The sequence below is a fragment of the Rhinoraja longicauda genome, chromosome 6, assembly GCF_053455715.1.
Source record: "Rhinoraja longicauda isolate Sanriku21f chromosome 6, sRhiLon1.1, whole genome shotgun sequence".
Lineage (NCBI taxonomy): Eukaryota > Metazoa > Chordata > Chondrichthyes > Rajiformes > Arhynchobatidae > Rhinoraja > Rhinoraja longicauda.
The window spans coordinates 29290339-29310788 of record NC_135958.1 but is presented as its reverse complement, the minus strand read 5'-3'; the positions used below and the strand labels follow the sequence as shown (position 1 = coordinate 29310788).

Genomic DNA, 20450 nt, shown 5'->3' with positions numbered 1-20450 from the left:
ATGAGAGGGATAGTTAAATCAGCCGTGATTGAATGGTGAGTAGATTTGATTGGTCAAATGGCCTAATTCTGCTCCTATGACTTATGAACTTATGAGAATATGTTAGTGCAAGCAGCCTTGAAACATTTCATTGAATAAGCATAAAATTGGATTGGTCAGTCACCGTTTAGCTACAAGCATATTCCAGTATGCATCTTGCAATGGATGGTGGGAGGAGTTGCAGGCAGATCACTTAATTAGCCCAAACTGCACCGGGAGCCAGAACAACAACATAGAAATATTTTATCATTTGATTTTATCAGAGAATCACCTCTGGTCGATACCACCACGCATGATGCACCACAGTAGCTGCTAGTTCTCCTCACTTTCACAATTCAGATGTACAATGAAATCACCTTTCACCTACAAGTCCACACCGAAATCAGTGACCAGCCAAGTATCAATCATCATAAACTCTTGTCTCTTTGTTGATGTGTATTAAATTATTGAATTGCAGCTAACTGCCAATTCTTAACATCCTGCAAAAATGTTCCAAAGAATGATTCACAAATACATTTCCTCATCATCCCCCCCCCCCCCCCCCCCCCCACCCTCCCAACAGTCAACTATAAAACTACAGGTGAGTGCAAGTAGCCTTAAAACATTTTGTTAAATAAACGCCAAAACCAAACTGGATTGTTCATTTTCACTGTATCTATTTGAATATTCCAGTCTGGGTCTTGGAATAAATGATAGGGAGAGCTGTATTTGTAAAAGCAGCAACTAGATGTAAGAACATCAAGCCCAATTATTCACATATTTGTGACTTAGCCCACTTCTTTCACATCAAATGATCATATTATTTTTTTGATTTCAACAATCCATTAACTTTAGTCAGTCGTGAATCAAGTTAGTTATTTAATCCTCTTAACTGATGTTTTAAGGTCAGGCTATGCTTCCTGACTAACATTGTCCCTGTAATGCTTAGACAGTCACAAATACATAAATAATCTAGGAGACAATTCTTTAATGAGGAAGGTGAGAATATGAAAGTCTCTACCATGTGGCATAGTTGAGGTGAAGAGTATCGAAGCCTACAAGAGGAAGATTGTGAAGAAAGCACCTTAATATCTTCCAGAGGATGATAGTTATATGGAAGAAAAGAATGAAACATTAAGTGAACAGATGAGAAACTGCAGATGCTGGAACTGCAACAAAACACAAAGTGCTGGATGAACTCTGCAGGTCCGGCAGCATCCAGGGAGAAAATAGACAGGCGAAGTTTCAAATTGCAATTGCTCTTCAGACTGAAGATGTTGAGCTGCTGAAGCTGCTGTTCGGATACTGTCTGGCCCGCTGAGTCCCTCCAACACATTGTGTTTTGATGTGAATGGGGGATTCATGTAATATGAGAGTAGGCTAGTGTGGACCATGGATACTGTCATTGAGGCATGACATTAAATGGCTTAATTTAACACAACTGCATTAAGTGTATGTCCAAAATGTCTGCATCTATTTAGCAGAAACATTAAAAGGCAGTGTAAAATCAGGCACGGAATTAATCTGAGGGTTTTCACTCTGTGCAAAGAAATTTACTCAACTCAAAATAAACAGTTACTTTTACAGCATTTTTAAAGAATTAAACAGGAGTGAACACAAATACAATCCACCCAAAATATCCATCAATGATGACGATGATGTCCAATTAATATCATTTCAATAATCAAAAAATATATAGATCTATTTTTAACAATAGCCACGTTTGCAATCTGGAGAAAGGATGGAGATGGCAGATTTATTGTGTTCATGTTTAATGAGGTTGAATAACAACCACATGAGGTGGGTGTGGAAAGAAAAAAGATTCCAGTGCAGGAATGGTCATTCTTAGCAGCTTTTGATGAGGTGGCCATTTGCCTGATGATCCTTTGTCACAGCAGCCAATATATTAGTGCAGCGTCCAGTGTTTCAGAAGCAAAATAAATTGCATCCAAAGTAGAATCAGAGTGATATTGGCTGGGAAAATGGAATATGTTGCTCAAAATTGTCTGATGTTATGGGTGGCACCAAGTTCAATAACTGCTTAGGTGGCTGCTCTCACACATCAGCTGGTAGCAAGCCAACTGCTGAGCAAGGAGATTGGTTACCAAGCCCCATCTCAGGAGATCTGAGCACAAAAATACAGGTTGACATGTCAACAGAGTACCAAAGGAATGCTACACTGTTGGAGTTGCAGCATCTTAGAGATGTTCCATTTTGATTAAGACTTTTAGATCGAGGTCTAGTCACCCTTCTCAGGTGTCCAAATGTCTAACAGTGCTAGTTTGCAAGAGCAGGGTAGTTATCACCAGGTGCATCACCAAAACATACCATCAGTGCACGTGCAAGGTTGCACACAAAATGGCTACCACATATCCTCCATTACAGCAAACACCTCACTCTTGAAACAAAAGTTTGCAATTGTCTTGAGAATTATCTTGCAACATTCTGTGATCATGAAAGGTAGTATAAAAATGCAAAGCTCTCTCGCTAGGTCATGTATTTCGACAGATTTATGCCGGTATGCATTCAACCATAGCTGCACTTCCACTATCGCAACTGACATCTGCATTTATATTTTGCAAGGTAACTCCAAACCAGTACTCAACCTGAAATACAACCTATGCCTACTATTGAGCAGATAGCTAAGGGATTTTTTTTGTTAAAACTAAATTCATAACAATAAAAATGTACAGCAATTGTAAAAAGTTGCAACTTATAAACTTCTTTTTGATCTATTGAAAATGGTTTTTAACGTCCACATCATTCTCTATATAATAAATATTTAATTCACAATAAATGCCCTGACAGCAATGAATGGTATATATTCAAAGCCTATATTTGTATATAAATTCCTTTGAATTGTTTTTCACAGTAAAAAATAAACCTTGTATAAAATATATTTTATAAAAATGAAGTATTGTTACAAAAAAGAATTAACTGCAAAAAAAATGATCAAAGATTGAGTACCTTAACAATGCTATTGGAAATCAGCAATGAGCATTTTCCCTTTAATGCTACCAACTTACAAAAGTCTCTAGGTCACTGATGCAGAAAGAGTTTTTCTTTTTCAGCTTATTTGCTGGTTTTCACTGAAGGTAGGTCTTGGATAGCTGTAACTGTTCATGCAAAGTTCGTGAAGAATCAGTTTGTCTTCAGCGGATTCAGTGGAAATCTGAAGGTTAATGTTTTCATAATTCCTTGCCTGAAGCACTGCTTGCAGAATCTGTTTGCTTTTCACCTGCTCAATCTGCAAAATGGGAAGGGTAAGGGGAGGAAACATGCAATTAGCTTACAACAGATAAATAATGGTTCTAACATGTACAGTGAATCATGTATGGAATCAACATGGTATAGAATTATCTATACCTCCATAGTGTTTCTAATAATTTTCTCACCTCCACTATAATTAGTTTTTTGCTCATGAGCTTCATGTCAGGAAACTCTTCTCCAAAGCATATGATCACTTTGTTATTCGGTGGCATGCACTGTGGGTTCTCTGCATATAGTTGCAAGGCTGCAAGGGAAATAACATGCATTTTATACAGTCCATCAGTTTCCCCATTCACTTGCATTTCAAAAGACTTTTTAAATCATCCTGTAAACACACAATTCCATATGTAACCAAGATGAACAGGCTTTTCCTTACAGGAGGCAACATTAAACCTTCTCCATTATTCCCCCAAACAAAAATGGGCTTTGACATGGGCTTTGAACCTGCTCCTGGTTCCAGCGCTGCCATATCCCAGCAATGTTTTTTTTTGGTTGATTGGATCTTAATAGATGTTTATTTAAGAGACTTTTGGAGAAGCACATGGATATGCAGGGAATGGAGGGATATGGATTATATGCAGGCAGGTTAAGGTTTGGTCTTGACATCATGTTTGGCACAGACATTGTGGGCTCAAAGGCCTGTCTGTACCTGCTGTACTGCTCTGTGTTCTGTACATGAATAAGGTTTAAAAGATTATCTTCTTTTGCTCAAAACACTGATTTTAGCTTCTGAATCTATCGGTGAGTGTTGGAGGAACTAATTCCTAGTTGGAATCACAACAGAACATAGAAATATACAGCATAGGAACACGCCCATCAGCCCACAATGTCTGTGCCAGATATAATGCCAAGATAAACTAATCGCATCTGCCAGCACATAGTGCACACCCCTCCATTCCCAGCATATCCATGTGTCAACCCAAAAGCCTCTTAAATGTCAACGTCATATCTGCCTCCACCATCACCCCTGACAGTGCGTTCTATGTACCCACCATCACCCCTGACAGTGCGTTCTATGTACCCACCATCATCCCTGACAGTGCGTTCTATGTACCCACCATCACCCCTGACAGTGCGTTCTATGTACCCACCATCACCTGTGTATAAAAACAAACTTGCCCTGCACATCTCTTTTAAATGTTGCCTCTCGCACCTTAAAGTTGTTCCCACAGGTCTTTGACATTTCTACCCTGGGAAAAACTGTAATAACAATTCTCAGAATACAGTATACTTCTGGACTGTGCACAGATTTCCATCACGTTTCCATTGATTCAGCTCAGCCATACTATGGAATTTTATCCGACTGTGGCATGGACTAGTTGGAACATGTTTACCTGCTCAATGCTCACAATCTTGGCAATTGCTAATGCCATGCACAGCAAAGGACCAAGGAGAGGAAGGAGAGGGAAATCAACAGTGTAGCACTGAAAGCCATCCTCAAAGCACTTTAGAGTAAAAAGGGATGGATGTGCATGATAGATCCAGCTTTGATAGAGTGGATGTGGAGAGGATGTTTCCACTAGTGGGAGAGTCTAGAACTAGAGGTCATAGCCTCAGAATTAAAGGACGTTCTTTTAAGAAGGGATGAGGAGAAATTTCTTTAGTCAGAGGGTGGTGAATCTGTGGAATTCTTTGCCACAGAAGGCCGTGGAGGCGTCAGTAGATATTTTTAAGGCAGAGATAGATAGATTTTTGATTAGTACAGGTGTCAGAGGTTATGCGGAGCAGGCAGGACAATGGGGTTCGGAGGGAGAGATAGAGGAGCCACGATTGAATGGCAGAGTAGATTTGATGGGCCAAATAGCCTAATTCTACTCTAGATCACTTATGACCTTATGATCATGACTCATTCAGACAGAGTAGAATAAAGCGAAGCTCTCCCCAATAGCCAATTGTTCAAGGATTGGTGATATATATATAGATTTAAAATTGTGAGCAAATGATACAAGGAGAGGTATCAGGAAAATATTATATGGAGAGTGGTTTATGATCTAGAATTAACTGTCTGAAAGGGTAGTGGGAAGTTTAGCAGAGCTTTCCAAAGGAATTGACTAGATGATTGAGAAAGAATAACATGGGGAAGGAGTGAGACTGGTGGGATTATGTTAATAGTTGCTAGCACAGTCTTGATGAGCTAGATGGCTTCCTCCACTGTAGTAGTTCTATGATTTTATTAGCATTACAGACATGAGCTATCTTACTGAGAATTTAGTGCAGTTTACATCTCTGCAAGCTCACAAAAAAACAGAGTGTCTTTAAATACCACCCCAGCTTTAAATTAGTACAGTGTGTTCTTAGTGGCTTTCTACTTTCCCCTGTTGAATACAACATACATCAGACTGAGTGAAGGATTCAAGGTCCAGTAAGCAATCCATAAATAAACAGGTGACTTCTGATGTAAAGGGCTGACAAAACACGTGTTACGGTCTGGCGTAAAACTGCATCTTAAACATTTTACATTCAGTTCATGAATGAGCAGGCCAGTGTGTGGATAACCATCCCCACATAACCCTGACATTTTGTGCAGTTTTCTATGAAGTAGGGTCACAGGTCTGGATTCTTCAGCGAGGAAGATTTGCACATTGTACTCAGTACAATGAATATTTCCCCACTGTTTGTTCCATAGCAACCTAAAGTGTAAAGAGGCTGACAGCCAGCTGACCCACAGTGATGGGGATTGGAGACAGCGAGGCTGACTTCAAATTTTGTGAAGTCAAAAGCTCTGCCAAGAAATTGCTGCACTTTCATTTGGTGCAGTGAACATGTTCTACTTAGGGTTTGCGTGACAAATACAATCGGCCACAGATAAATTGTGAAATTTGACAAAAACAAGTATTGTAGGATTAGACCGTTGTTACAGTCAGGAGATTTTCCTCTAGAGAAGCTGCCTGACCTGCCGAGTTACTCCAGCACTTTTTTGTCTATCTTTGGCATAAACCACCATCTGCAGTTCTCTGCTTCTTCATCACTAGTACTGATGGGAGCTGCACAACGAGACGAGCCCTGCAAACTGCGTAAGACATCAGGCCTTAAAAATGGCAGCCACAATACAAGCTGCATCGAAAGGCTGCAATGGAGGTGTGGGAAATGCAGTAATCATCTGCGCATGGGCACCATGGTCTTCCCTGACTGAGTTTCATGTCATAAGGTCAATGATGCAGAGGTCACATATACAATGCATCTCAGAACTGCCTGCTAAGAAGGTGTAATGTGAAATATGGTTTCAAATATCCAGGCCATTAAAAACTGAGGTTGGTAGACTGCCTGCGAAACTGATGTCAGAATTGAGACCATTTAATTATCACTTTGTTGGCCATCTCAAAATGCAATGTAGTTCAGCTCGGCAACTGATTACAGATAAAATCTCCAATCTATTCCGGCAATGCAGGAAATATGCTGCGTGACCTACGATATATTTAGGAACCGATGATCAAAACACTGCAGTGAATGGTGATGTCCAGGCCAATTTCTCAGCGTGTGCAGTTCACCTGGCAATATCCAGCAGGACAATATACTCCAGACGGAATGACTTCTATATGCCATTTTGTGCATGGAAACAGGTGCCAACGGATCTGTTTTCTGGGCTAAGCAGAAGCAAAATCAAATCTAATGTTTGTACAGGGTTGAAGGTGGTAGATGTCAACGTTCTGTCACAGCTTTGCTCGACTGTTCCCTCAGGAAGGACAGGCAGCCCTGCCAAATCACCCAACCCAGGTACGACAGGCTGACTAACCTGCTTCCGAGTCTTAAACTCTCTAAACATTGTTCCCTAAACTTTTTACGATGAGTCCAAGCCCGGAAATTCAACACCAATGCAGAGTGGTGATGGGCTAAAATCTCAGTCTTCAATAACAGGGGAGCTCATTGATCTCAAACAGCTTCTTTACAGTATTAAAAACTTCCCAAATGCCTACTCAACATATGTGAAGCAATTTCAGCACTGTCCCACACCATTACCATAAGCCTCACCCAGTCTATTGATTTGAATTGAAAGATACAGCATGGAAACAGGCCTTTCGGCCCAAGTGAGCCCACACTGACCATCGAACACCCATTCACATTAGTTCTATGTTATCACACTTTTGCATCCACTCCGTACACTACAGGGGTAATTTACAGAGGCTAATTTACAGTAATTTACAGTAACCTACAAACTCCGGTTACAAACTCCAATACCTGGAGTATTGTGTGCAGTTTTGGTCTCGAATTTGAGGAAGAGCATTCTAGCTATTGAGGGAGTGCAGCGTAGGTTCACCAGGTTTGTTCCTGGGATGGTGGGACTGACCTATGATGAAAGAATGTATCTTCTGGGCTTGCATTCACTGGAATTTAGAAGGATGAGAGGGGATCTTATAGAAACATATACAATTCTTAAGGGATTGGACAGGCTAGATGGAGGAAAAATGTTCCCCGTGTTGAGCGAGTCCAGAACCAGGGTTCACAGTTTAAGAATAAGGGGTAGGCCATTTAGGACTGAGAAGAGGAACATTTTTTTTACCCAGAGAGTTGTGAATCCGTGGAATTTTCTGCCACACAAGGCAGTGGAGGCCAATTCACTGGATGTTTTCAAGAGTTAGATTTAGCTCTTAGGGCTAACGGAATCAAGGGATATGGGCGAAAAAACAGCATATGGGTACTCATGAATGGGTACTCATACCCAGAATGGGTACTCATTCTGGATGATCAGCCATGATCACATTGAATCAATATGGTTGCTGGCTCGAAGGGCCGAATGGCCTACTCCTGCACCTGTTTTCTATGTTAACTCGCACGTATATTGGGCATGACAGAAAAGCAGAGCTCCCGAAGGATACCCATGTGGGCACAGGGAGAATGTACAAACTTCACACAACTGTACTGAGCTCCTAATCAAACCCGGGTCACTGGCGCTGTGAGGCAGCAGCCCTACCAGCTGCATCACTGTGCTGCCCTCAGGAAAAGCATTACTACATCCCAAGTCTGATCAGATAGAGGTCCCTTATTCTTGATCATTTTTGAGGATGATTCCTGTCACCATGATGCACCTTGACATTGTCAGGAGCTAAAAGTTTATCCACCTGTAACACAGCAATATTCGGGGTAGCTCTACTATAATGCACTAGTTGTATTCCTTACAAACCACACCTCATAGAAAATAATGTAGAGCAACAATTGTGTCAAGATGGAAAAGGGAGAGAGGGGCTAGAGTGGTCCAGACTCGCAATAACAAAGTATTTCCTCTCCACAGCATTTTCAAAAATTAAACATCTTATAAGCGGCTCCAACATTATTTTTGTTACTGCCAGCTAAAAATACTGGATTGTTCAGTAGAGTATCATTGCACAAGTATTAACAAAAAGGGTTTGCTTGCTAATTTCACTGGCAAAGTACTATATTCTTATGCAGACTGTATTCTTATGAGACATTGGTGTCTGATTATTGTAGGAAAGTTAAACAAAGAAACATAGAAAATAGGTGCAGGAGGAGGCCATTTGGTCCTTTGAGCCAGCACCGCCATTCATTGTGGTCATGGCTGATCACCCACAATCAGTAACCCGTGTCTGCCTTCTCCCCATATCGCTTAATTCCGCGTCCCTTAAGCTCTATCTAACTCTCTTTTAAATTCAGAAGTTACAAGGAAACAATTTACCCCAGACTGTTTTTTTTTCCAACACAGCTTTTTTACTGCTTGTCAAATTCCAAAGTAACTTTTGAATTGTTCTCCAATTCCAAATTGAAACCACATTATGACCAATTGAGTCCACAGAATACAAATAGTTCCCTAATTCATAAATCACATTATATCAAAATTGCATCATGGAAACACACGTTATAGCAGAAATACCTGTATTTATATTTCAAATTTATCAATGCCCTGAAGTCCAAAGTGAATTACAGTTCCCTCTCTAATTGGGAAGCTAAATAAAGCAATCTTGAATGGTCCCACTGTGCAACTGTACCAAAACTATATTTAAATCCTTCTATTTTAAAAATAATAACATCATTGCACAGTCAACAGAAGTTATTAAAGGGAACTTGAACTTGACTAATCTATTTATTTATTCACTAGTTTGAAGATTGGTCCTGACCTGAAACATCTCCTATCCATGTTCTCCAGAGATGCTGTTTGACCTGGAGTAACAGCACTTTGTGTAAACCAGCATCTGCAGTTGCTTGCTTGTAAACTATTTATTTATTTTCCATATATTGAATGGTTAAATGGTTCTTTATTGTCACAACGCTGCACAGTGAAATCCTTTGCTGAGCAAGGTTAGAGAACATGGAATTGCGAGCAAAATACATGAGTGGATTTAAAGTTGGTCAATAGATCGATAACTACTTGTAGAAATAAATAAATAAATAAATAAATAAAACACAAAGTGCTGGAGTAACTCAGCTGGTCAGGCCCCATCTTAGGGACTCTTTTCCAGATTCAAGATTCCGCAGGTCCTTGTGTCTCCAGTGGATATAAGCGGTCCTTTAAATTGGCAGGCTGAGGATCCAAAATATAACATTTCCAAGTTTGCTGCTGACATGACTATTGGTAGGAACCTGAGTACAGTGATAATGATGCAATGAGTCTTCATGACCAGCTAAGCGTGTAAATGAAAACTTGGCAGAAGGAGTTGAGTAACAGTGCACACACAAGCAACCAGGCGGCTTCCTCCTGCTTCCATTGGTTATTCAACACCTGTATTAGAAGCATTAACATCTATCCCCATGTTATTTATCCCGATCACATCTCACTTCAACTTAATAGCATAACACGTCTCACTTCACTTCAACTTAATGGGGCGGCACAGTGGTGCAGCGCTAGAGTTGCTGCCCGTGGGTGAACATGCAATGGAGACACAAAGGAGACTGCAGATGCTGGAATATTGGGCAAAAAAACAAAGTGCTTGAGGAACTCAGTGGGTCAGGCAGCATCTGTGGAGGGAAATGGGCAACGCCTGCAGAGAGTTGGAACCCTTCTTCAGAAGTGAAGTGTTGTCGGTCCATAGCCCTCTACAGATGCTGTTCCTCCAACTCTTTTTTTTTCTTTTCACAGGCTAATACACAACACTGGAAAATCCTTTAAGCATTGATCTACCTTGATCCATAGTTCAGCAACACCTGTTTTAAAATTGATTTAATAATGATTCCATTCCTGCCTCTCCCAAACTCCAACCTTCTCTCATCCTACCATTCTCTGAAAACTCACGCTCCTCCAGTCCTCCAATACATCCTTGCATCTCTCTGATTTCTCGTTGGTTCAATAATAGTAGAGCAGTCTTCAGCTCCCAATGCCCCAAACTCTGGTTATCACTCTCTCAACCTCTATGCCACCTCTCCTCCTCTTAGCTTTAAGATCAGAGCAGGAGGTTTAAAGGAGATGCGAGGGCCAAGCATTTTGTTTTACACACAGAGAGTGGTGGGTCCCTGGAACAAACTGCCAAGGGTAATGGTGGAAGTAGATACGACAGTGGCATTTAAGAAGCTTCGAGTCATAGAGTCATACAGTATGAAAACTTACATCATGCCCCCTATATACGAGTCCCATCTGCCCGCGTTCGGCCCATATCCCTCTAAACCTATCCTAACCGTTTGTAGATAGGCACAAGGATATTTAGAGAATGGAGTGATATGGATCACATGCAGGCAAAGGAGATTAGTTAACTTGGCATCATGTTGGGCACAGACATTATGTTCTATGTTCCAGATACTCATTAATACCCATGTAGGAAGGAACTACAGATGCTGGTTAACCCCAAAGATAGACTAAAAAATGCTGGAATAACTCAACAAGTCAGGCAGTATCTCTGAAGAAAAGGAAAAATTGATGTTTTGTGTTGAAACCCTTCTTTAGACGGGGTTTCGACCCAAAACGTCACCTGTTCCTGTTCTGCAGAGATGCTGCCTGGTCCGTTGAGTTACTCCAGCATTTTGTGTTTGTGCTTATTAAAAACTACCTGTTTTTCCATTGTTTCAGAAACCTTTCCTAATCTCTCCTTGTGTGTCTCAGTGTCAAATCTGTGCATTAGATATTTTATTATACAAAGATGAAAGTCAAATGCAACATTATCTTTGATACAATAGGTGTAACACAAACCTTGAAGAAATTGCTTTGTGTCAAAGAGCTTGACAATCGCATCTCTCTCCAGCTTGTTCGGCCGATCGGCATAAGCCGCGCAGGGTCCACTCCAGAACACCCTGCCCTGGCAGAGCCTTTTGATGTAGATGCCCTCGTTGTTGCTCAGTAACAGCACCCCGCGCTCTAGGTGGGTCAAGAGTTTGTTGGTAACCTGCTGCTGCCGAGGATTCGCTATCTTGTTGGTCGGTGGGAACAGAACCTGCTCCATGCTCTCCGGCCCCTCGCTGGTGATGGGGGCGTGACGCACGGTAATCCTACACCCGTCGGACCGCCGAATCGGAACCCGGGACATCGGAATTCCGCCGTAATAAAAGGTGGCCATCATTTGGCAAAAACCTGGAGACAACATTTAAATACAAGAATTACAGGCGCTTGAAGAGAGAGGCGATGGAAAACCAAGGCAGGCAGGGCAACGATAACTAATTGGTCCACTGTACAAAAGGTTTACACTGAACTGAATTTAAATGCCCCCATGGTGAGGAGATATAAATTCAGATAATTGACTGAATCTTGATTACAATGAGATGCTTATGAAACCAATTGTTCAAAATCTCCAGACGTTCCTCTAGAGATTTTCAATGATTCAATGGTACTTCAGTGTCACATGTACCCAAATTCAGTGACATTTCTTTTTTAAACGGATGGCAGGGTGGTGCAGCGGTTGAGTTGCTGCCTTACAGCACCAGAGGCCTGGGTTCGATCCTGACTTCGGGCGTTGTCTGTACGGAGTTTGTACGTTCTCCCCGTGACCCAAGTGGGTTTTCTCCAAAGGTTTGTAGGCTAATTGGCTTGGTATAATTGTAAATTATCCCTAGTGTGTATAGGATAGCATTAGTGTATGGGGATCGCTGGTCTGCCTGGGATGGTGGGCCGAGGGGCCTGTTTCCGTGCTGTATCTCTAAACTAAACTAAAAACAGGAGAGTAATTAGGCTATTCAGCACATCAAGTCATCCCCGTCATTCAATCATGGCTGATCTATTTTTCCCTCTCAACCCCATTCTCCTACATTCTGCCCGTGACCTTTCACGCCCTTATTAATCAAGCAACGATCAATCTCTGCTTTAAAAATACTCAATGACTTGGCCTCACGGCTTTTTGTGAGAATTAATTCCACAGATTCACCACCCCCTGGCTGAAGAAATTCATCCTCGCCTCCATTCTAAAGGTACAGTTCATTAACATTCTTACCTCGTCCACATTCTACACACCAGGGGCAATTTGCAGAGTTCAATTAATCTACACTGGTTTGGGATGTGGGAGGAAACCAGAGCACCTAGAGGAAACCCACGTGGTCACAGGGAGAACATGTAAATAGCATGCAGAAAGCACCCGAGATCAGGAACAAACACGAGTCTCTGGTGCTGTATGGCTGCAGCTCTTCCAGCTGTGCCACTGTGGGAAAGGAAAGCTGTCTCTACCAAGTCTGCCCAATGAAACAATCACAGCAACACAGTGGAATCTTAACTGCCATCTGATATTGCCCAGCAGGCTACTTAGTTAAAGAAACAATTAGGAAGATGTGTTGCCAACAATGCTTATTATCGCAATTAAGTTTAAAGTAATTAATCCCTACTTTCCTATACGAGTGCAGAACAATAATTTCCATCTATTACAGAAGCGCAGATGTTTGAAATAAGAATAATAGCCGTATTGGTTGTACCTGAATTGGGTTGCATTGGCCCAAAGTTATTGGCGTAATATAACATGGAAGAGTCTGTAACAAGAAAAGGCAATTTATAGACACTTCTAATTTTTAATAAATTGAAGGAACATAGAGGAAAGGTCAGAGGGTTATTGTGTTATACAGCATGAAATCAGGCTCTTCGGCCCAACTTGCCTGTACTGACCAAGATGACCCATCTACACTAGTTCCACTTGTCTGCATTTGGCCCATATCCCTCTAAAACATTCTTATCCGTGTACCTGTCCAAATGTCTTTTAAATGTTGATATTGCACCTCCCTCAATTGCCCCCTCTGGAAGCTCGCTCCATATACCAACTGCACTTTGTGTAAAAATGGTTGCCCCTCAGGTTCCCATTACATTTTTCCTCTTTCACCTTAAACCTATGTCTTCTTGATTCCCTACTCTGGGTAAAAGACTGTGCATTTACCCTATCCATTCCCCTCATGATCTTACACATCTCTGTATGATCATCCCTCACCCTCCTGCGCTCCAAGGAATAAATTCCTGGCTTGTCCATCCTCTCCCTAGAGCTCGGTGCCTCTTGTCCTTGTAAATATTCTTTGCACTCTTTCCAGCTTAATGCCATCTTTTCTATAGCAGTGGCGGTAAAATTGAACCCAACACACCACAAGTGTCTTTACCAATGTCTTAATCAAAAACTTTAAAGATATTGAAGCACAATTTTACTTCACAAAACAAACATTAAGAATATGACCCATAGCCAACCTATCTGAACACTGGAACTAGGTTGTAAACCACAATATTCCTTTTAAATCCTTTTGGCATACCACAAATAAATAGTAAACTACAATATTCTTTTAAAATGCAAAGCAAAATCAAAAAAATGACCAATATTTGCAGCTAATTCTTAAAAAGGGAAAAGAATGGTTTGTGTTTTTCTTGAACGTTTACCTTCGATGTTTTGCCGTCCCCACCAATCTATTTGTGGTTGAGTTGTACAGTCCTCTTCCGGAGGAGAATGACTTCTCTTTATTATACCATTATAATCTGCAATAACCTGTAAATATTTAATTAAAAGATAATAACTAACAGAAGGTTCTTGATGAGTAACTTGTTGGTCAGTTTTACAGATAACATTTGTCCCACCCCCGACATCAGTCTGAAGAAGGGTCTCGACCCGAAACGTCACCCATTCCTTCTCTCCCGAGATGCTGCCTGACCTGCTGAGTTACTCCAGCATTTTGTGAATATTACAGATAACATGTCCACATAACTCAACCTCTCTTTACTTCACTTTAGAAGAGCCAATTGACAATGGATTTATCTCTTTGCATTTGTTCATCTGATGTGGTTGCCACTGGCAATTGTTCAGCCAAGTGTCAGCACATTGGTGAATCTGAAGTCATGCAAGGTCGGAACAGGTAAGGGAGGCAGATTTTCTTCCTTGAGAGAACAATATTAATACAAGGTCTCCCGGTCTGGTTGTGACCTGCTCGTATTTATTCCCCCACAAGTTTCAGCGAGTTCAAGGCAAATGCAAGAGCCCTGAGCTCACTGGACGAGTTTTGCTTGTCCTCACTATAAATGCCCCCAGTACCTACACTGAGAAATCTGCCTGTGAGACTGGCTCTGCAAAAGGCAGATGACTCATTCAATTAACATTTTCTGGCTGCAAGGAAAAAAAGGTAGACACAAAGCACGTTTCATTTTTTAAAATTTTATTTCATTTTAATGGAGTTTTGGACAACTTATCTTAAGTTCAGTTGCCTTCTTTTTCTTTAAAATCTGTTTATGTATTCAATTCTTAATAGATTCTGAATTGCTGTCGTAACGGATCAATATTAAATCAATAGCCTCATTATTTAGATAAGCAACCTTTAAAAGAACCTTTCATAGTCTCTGGCCATTTGGCACACTTTCTTCCCTAACTCCAGATCAATAAAAATTGAGTAACCAGTAATGAATCAGATACATTGTCATGAGACCACACAGTGTACAAACTGATCACCAGATTGACTGACTTGCACAGCTATGTTAGTTATAAACCAGTAAATTTTAACGTGGGAAATAAAATAACTTAGACCTTTCTATAACATGATGCCAACATTCGCCCAAATGCTTTTTTAACCATGTATGGTATAACAATGAAAGGAATTATTGATCTTTCATATCACTCTAAATATTGAGAAGGCATTTTAATCAGAACAGTAGCCAATACACCATGTCGCATTATCTATTTTCCTCAAATACAAGAAAGGGAAAGAAATAGAGATACCTACCTCCTTCATGAGTTCATCTGAGCCAGGTGGGCTACAATCCATGTCAGTGATATCACCTTGTTCGTTGGACAGATTGCCGAATTTACCTGTTTTGGAAATGAATAGGTCACAGGATTCAGCCACTGTAGTATCGGCATTGGGTGATTGTCATATTTGGTTTCGTTTTTTAGTTTAGAGATACAGCGCGGAAACAGGCCCTTTGGCCCACCGGGTCCGCGCCGACCAGCGATCCCCGCATATTAACACTATCCTACACACACTAGGGACATTTTTTACATTTACCAAGCCAATTAACCTACAAACCTGCATGTCTTTAGAGTGAGACACAGTCTTCTTCTTGCGTATGGCGTGCACAGCCTAAAGTTGTAGGTCAAGGGTAGGCATCCAGGCTGGGGCAGCAGCAGTAGCTGGGTGGATGGCATTGATGCTACCAGGGAAAAGCCTCAGTGAGCAGTCATTCGTGATGTGGTGAGACACAGTGAAAAACATTGTTTTGCCTGCGATACCAGCTGATCATATTGCACAATTAAACCGTACACAAGTGCAACAGATGATGCAAAGAAAAAACTGCAGAATATTTCGTTGCAGCTATCGTGTAACAGAATACAGAATATTGTGTTACGACACAGAAAGTGCAGGTAAAAAAAGTTTAAGGGTCTCACGCAACAAGGTAGATTGGGAGATCAGAAATAAGAATGGGTTAATTTATGGATCATCAATCTAGGGTGGCGCGGTGGCGCAGCAGTAGAATTGCTGCCTAACAGCGCCGGAGACCCAGGTTCAATCCCGACTACGGGTGCTGTCTGTACGGAGTTTGTATGTTCTCCCCGTGACCACGCGGGTTTTCTCCGAGATCTTCGGTTTCCTCCCACAATCCAAAGACGTGCAGGTTTGTAGGTATGATGCCAAGACTATCTCACATCTACCTGCACAGAACCTCTATCCATCTATTCCCTGCATGTCCATATGCCTTTCCAAAAGTCTTTTAAATACTACTAACATATGTGCCTCAACCACCACCCCCAGCACCATATTCCAGGTACTCACCACCTTCTGTACAAAACATGCCCTGCACATCTCCTTTAAACTTTGCCCCCTCACCTTAAACCGATAAAGTTAATAAAATCAACAGCAAACTGGTTTTCACCAATTTGTCAAGGTAACTTCATATGAAACTCGATATATCTTTCTAAGATTTTGGAGAAGGACCCAAACAACATTTTTTTGCTGAAAATCCCAGAATCTACCACCACCAGTGTCTCTATTTTTCCCTCTCTCCTCCTCGATGTCCGAATAGCCAAACTTAAATTGATTCTAAAGTATAAATCAGTCTAAAATATAATGTAAAATCAACAAGACTGAACTCAGGCTTTGCAGTTCAGTACAGGTGCCTCTCATAAAAGGTGCCAACTCATTACGTGGTTTGCACTTACATTTCTGCTGTCCTTCGGGAACTATACGGTAAACTTTGTACGGCTCTGAAATGTCCAGTTGCGAACGGTCCGTCACCTCTTCGAAGTCTGGGCTTTTATTGAGCGCACAGCGAAGCCTCGTCTTCCACGTGGCAGGTTCAGCCTTCTCACCTTCTTTGTACTTTCCTTTGAAGATGGCCCATGCCTGTGAGCACGAGGAAGACCATGGTGATGGAACTCAAGAAAATGACAGTACGCTTTTCTACACTTGCAGACTTGTACACTTTTGTACGTTAATGCAGTAACTTTACACATCTGTGCTCAATGTAATACACTTTTATACGCCAACACATCTCTGCTCAATGTGCAGGTATATTATTGTTACATGTACTGAGATACAATGAAAAACGTTGTTTGCATAGCACCCAACTAAATCATAGGATACACGTATAGACTGAACCATCTAAAAGTACAGGTGAAACAGCACAAACCATCTAAAACAAGTAGTACCAAGGGAAAAATACCAGATTGCACAGTACAGTTCAGAATATAGTACAGAATTGCTGTCTTTGCTGAAGGCAATAGCTGACTTCTACTGCACACAAACACTGACATTATTTTCATCTCACAGGCGAGGAGTTATGATTGTCATGCCCTGCTTTGGCCCGGTGCATGAAACACTCGGGGTACACAGAAATGATAAAACTCCTCCTCATTCACACCAGTATTTGGAGGACATGTCGCGAGAAACAGTTACTTTATCACCCTTTTGACACTGAGGTCAAAAGTAATAATTAGCTCTACTTAAGGTGCTCTTTTAAAATAATCGCCCAAGTGGGAGTCCAGTTGCAGATTAAGCTCAAGAGAATGTGTAGGGAGAACTGCAGATGCTGGTTTACACCGGGGATAGACACAAAACGCAGGCAACTGTTTGCAGAAACATTTAAAGAGTAACATGCACACAACAAGGGCAGAAAGAAAAATCAAGTTCAAATTTGCGTGTCCCTCGATCTGGTGATATTGCCTGCGCGCATCAACAACGCTGGATTTTAATCAGGGGTTAATGCTCGTGACTTGGGATTCAGTCCCGTCTCAACCCGAAACGTCACCCATTCCTTCTCTCCAGAGATGCTGTCTTTGACCCGCTGACTTACTCCTGCGATTTGTGTCTAACATGTTATAAGAGATCTAATAAAGATACAATTCTAATTTGTGCTCATCAGAGTTACACATTTTTAAAACCTCATCCCACTCACTTCGACTGAAGGACCTGCCATATTTTCACAACATTTCACAATAACACCGCGAATCACAACGCGCTTATCCGACCAACGAAAAACGTGTTACTTTCTTCAAGGAGATATTTTTTAATAAAATAGTGATGTGGTAACGTCTTATAAATTTGATTTTCGGGGGTCACGCATACTTATTTCACAGCTGCCATACCGGATCACTCAAAGTTTATATTTTGATAAATTATGCAAACTACTTGTGCTTTCAGCAGAGCCTTCATTCAAAGATGCACATCTGACACCAGTAACTCAAGAGTTGCCAGTTAATGAAGCGATTAAAGAGACTTTCTGCAAACTAAACCCATCTTCGAGGCACTTTGCAGAAAGACACACACACACACACACAAACACACACACACACAGGGTTCACCCATCGCCTTGGAAAGTACAAAAACTGACACAACGTATTGGGGGTAAACTCAGTGGGTCAGAACTTGGATAGGCGACGTTTTGAATTCCCCTATCTATGCTCTTTCAGAGATGCTGCCTGACCCGCTGACTTACTTCAACACCTTGTGTCTTTTTTTTGTAAGTCAGCATCTGCAGTTCCTTGAAGATGGACACAAAATGCTGGAGTATCTCTGCGGGTCAGGCAGCATCTCTGGAGACAAGGAATAGTTGACGTTTCGGATCGAAAAAATGTCTGAAGAAGGGTTCTCGGCCCGAAACGTTACCTATTCCCTTTTCTCCACAGATGCTGCCTGTCCCGCTGAGTTACTCCAGCATTGTGTGTCTATCTTCGGTGTAAACCAGCATCTGTAGTTCCTTCCATCACATCATGTCTGCAATTCCTTGTATCTCTAAAGAACAAACTTGACACCATCATCTTGGGACCACTATTAAAACTCCCAGGACTGCCCGCAGCTTAATAAGCTTCCATGTTTGCCATTGCATATCACTCTTTACACCAAAGTTAGACACAAAATGCTGGAGTAACTCAGCGGGACAGCCAACATCTCTCTGGCTGCCTGTCCCGCTGAGTTACTCCAGCATTTTGTGTCTCTCTTCGGGGTGTAAACCGACATCTGCAGCCCCTTCCTTCCTACTCAATACACCAACCTGTGTAGGAATAAGCACTGTTCAATATGTTATTTCTTTGCAAACATCATAAACTGTTCCAAAGTCCTCGTACTTTGAATATGGATGCGTCCACCTCCTGGTTATAGTCCTGCTTCCCGGCGTGTTTCCAGGGAATCCGAAAGGTGACCCTCTGATCATCATCCCAGACCAAACCCGGGTATTGATCGCTGTCGATCTGATCGATTAGCCACTGCTTCAGACGCCGCATCCCGCTGCTGTTTTTATCGACCATCCCAATCCTGCAATTGCAACGATGAAACTCACAACATGGGTAATAACACTCGTGGGAGACTGCAAAATGACACCAGAAATCGGTAACTATTTAATAACAAGAGCCACTCATCCGTACATTAATGTCGATAAAACATTGCTTCAGCACAAGAATGCAGTTTGCCAACTTATTTCAAAGTTACTTGAGCTCACCCCTGCATCGCGCTTCAGGAATCAGTCACCCAAGAGTTATGTTGTTTTTCTTCCGCCTCCGTGCGTATGTATACCTTATCAATGATAATTCCTTTAATTGCCCGCTCAAAAAATGCTTTGCAAACAATGCCGTTTGTATCGGGGGTTTAAGGCGGCCTGGGTGGGTTTATTTACTCAGTGGAAGGAGTGTCTCTCCCGTGACTAACATTGAAACACACCAAACAGCTCTCAGAGTTTCGCACAGTGAAGACCAATGGGCCGTGGAGAAGGGCGGTATTTCCTCCAAGACCCTCCTTTTACGAGAAATCAGATGAACAGACTATCTCCAGTAGTGCGCTCCTGCTTTTTTTTTTACGGTTTCGGTGGTCCTCTGTGTAAGGTTGGAAATGTATTTGCATTAACACTTATGAAACGAGGCACTTTACACCCCCCCCCCCCCCCCGCAAGTGTGGCTAGACTATGAACTTAACAGCAGGGGCTCCGACGTGAGTACAAAGGGGGATCTATGGAGAAGCGTGTTGGGGAATTTCCCTGGATATGTACGCCTCCTCCTGTCTCATGGTAGTAATAGTCTGATTAAAAATGTTTTCTTTTCATTTTGAACAATTTCATAAACCCCCAATAAAAAAATCTATTCCCCTGGTGAATGAAAATCACAAGACTACATGTGCTAGCAATATGAAATGAATGCTGAAAACTACATGTGCAGGCAGTATCTCTGAAAGAGAAACAGTTCATGTATTTGGGGGTCCAAGCCCGCCATCAGGTTTGGGAAAGAGAGAAGGCAAACCAGTTTTATCTTTAGAGACACAAGATGATGGAATCCAGAGCAGAAAACCAAACAAAAATGTGCTGTCTTTTGCCCAGAGTAGAGGAATCGAGAACCAGAGGAGACAGGTTTAGGATGAGGGGGCAAAGA

General features: G+C 41.6%; 1 protein-coding gene across 3 annotated transcripts; it reads right to left on the bottom strand.

Annotated features, from left to right (window-relative positions):
- Positions 1-607: 607 nt before the first annotated feature.
- On the bottom strand, positions 608-19676 carry irf8 (interferon regulatory factor 8). Of its 3 annotated transcripts, none has more exons than XM_078400748.1 (9): positions 19458-19676; positions 19161-19347; positions 16758-16941; positions 15325-15410; positions 13997-14102; positions 13060-13113; positions 11357-11734; positions 3414-3532; positions 608-3265 (listed from the first exon to the last, which is right to left on the bottom strand). In XM_078400748.1, coding segments are annotated over exons 1-9 (1296 nt in total). In that variant the 5' UTR covers positions 19460-19676; the 3' UTR covers positions 608-3085. The 3 variants fall into 3 exon arrangements, with proteins under 3 accessions (XP_078256874.1, XP_078256873.1, XP_078256875.1); XM_078400747.1 differs by having other exon boundaries at positions 19532-19676; XM_078400749.1 differs by lacking the exon at positions 13060-13113 and having other exon boundaries at positions 19532-19676.
- Positions 19677-20450: the final 774 nt, after the last annotated feature.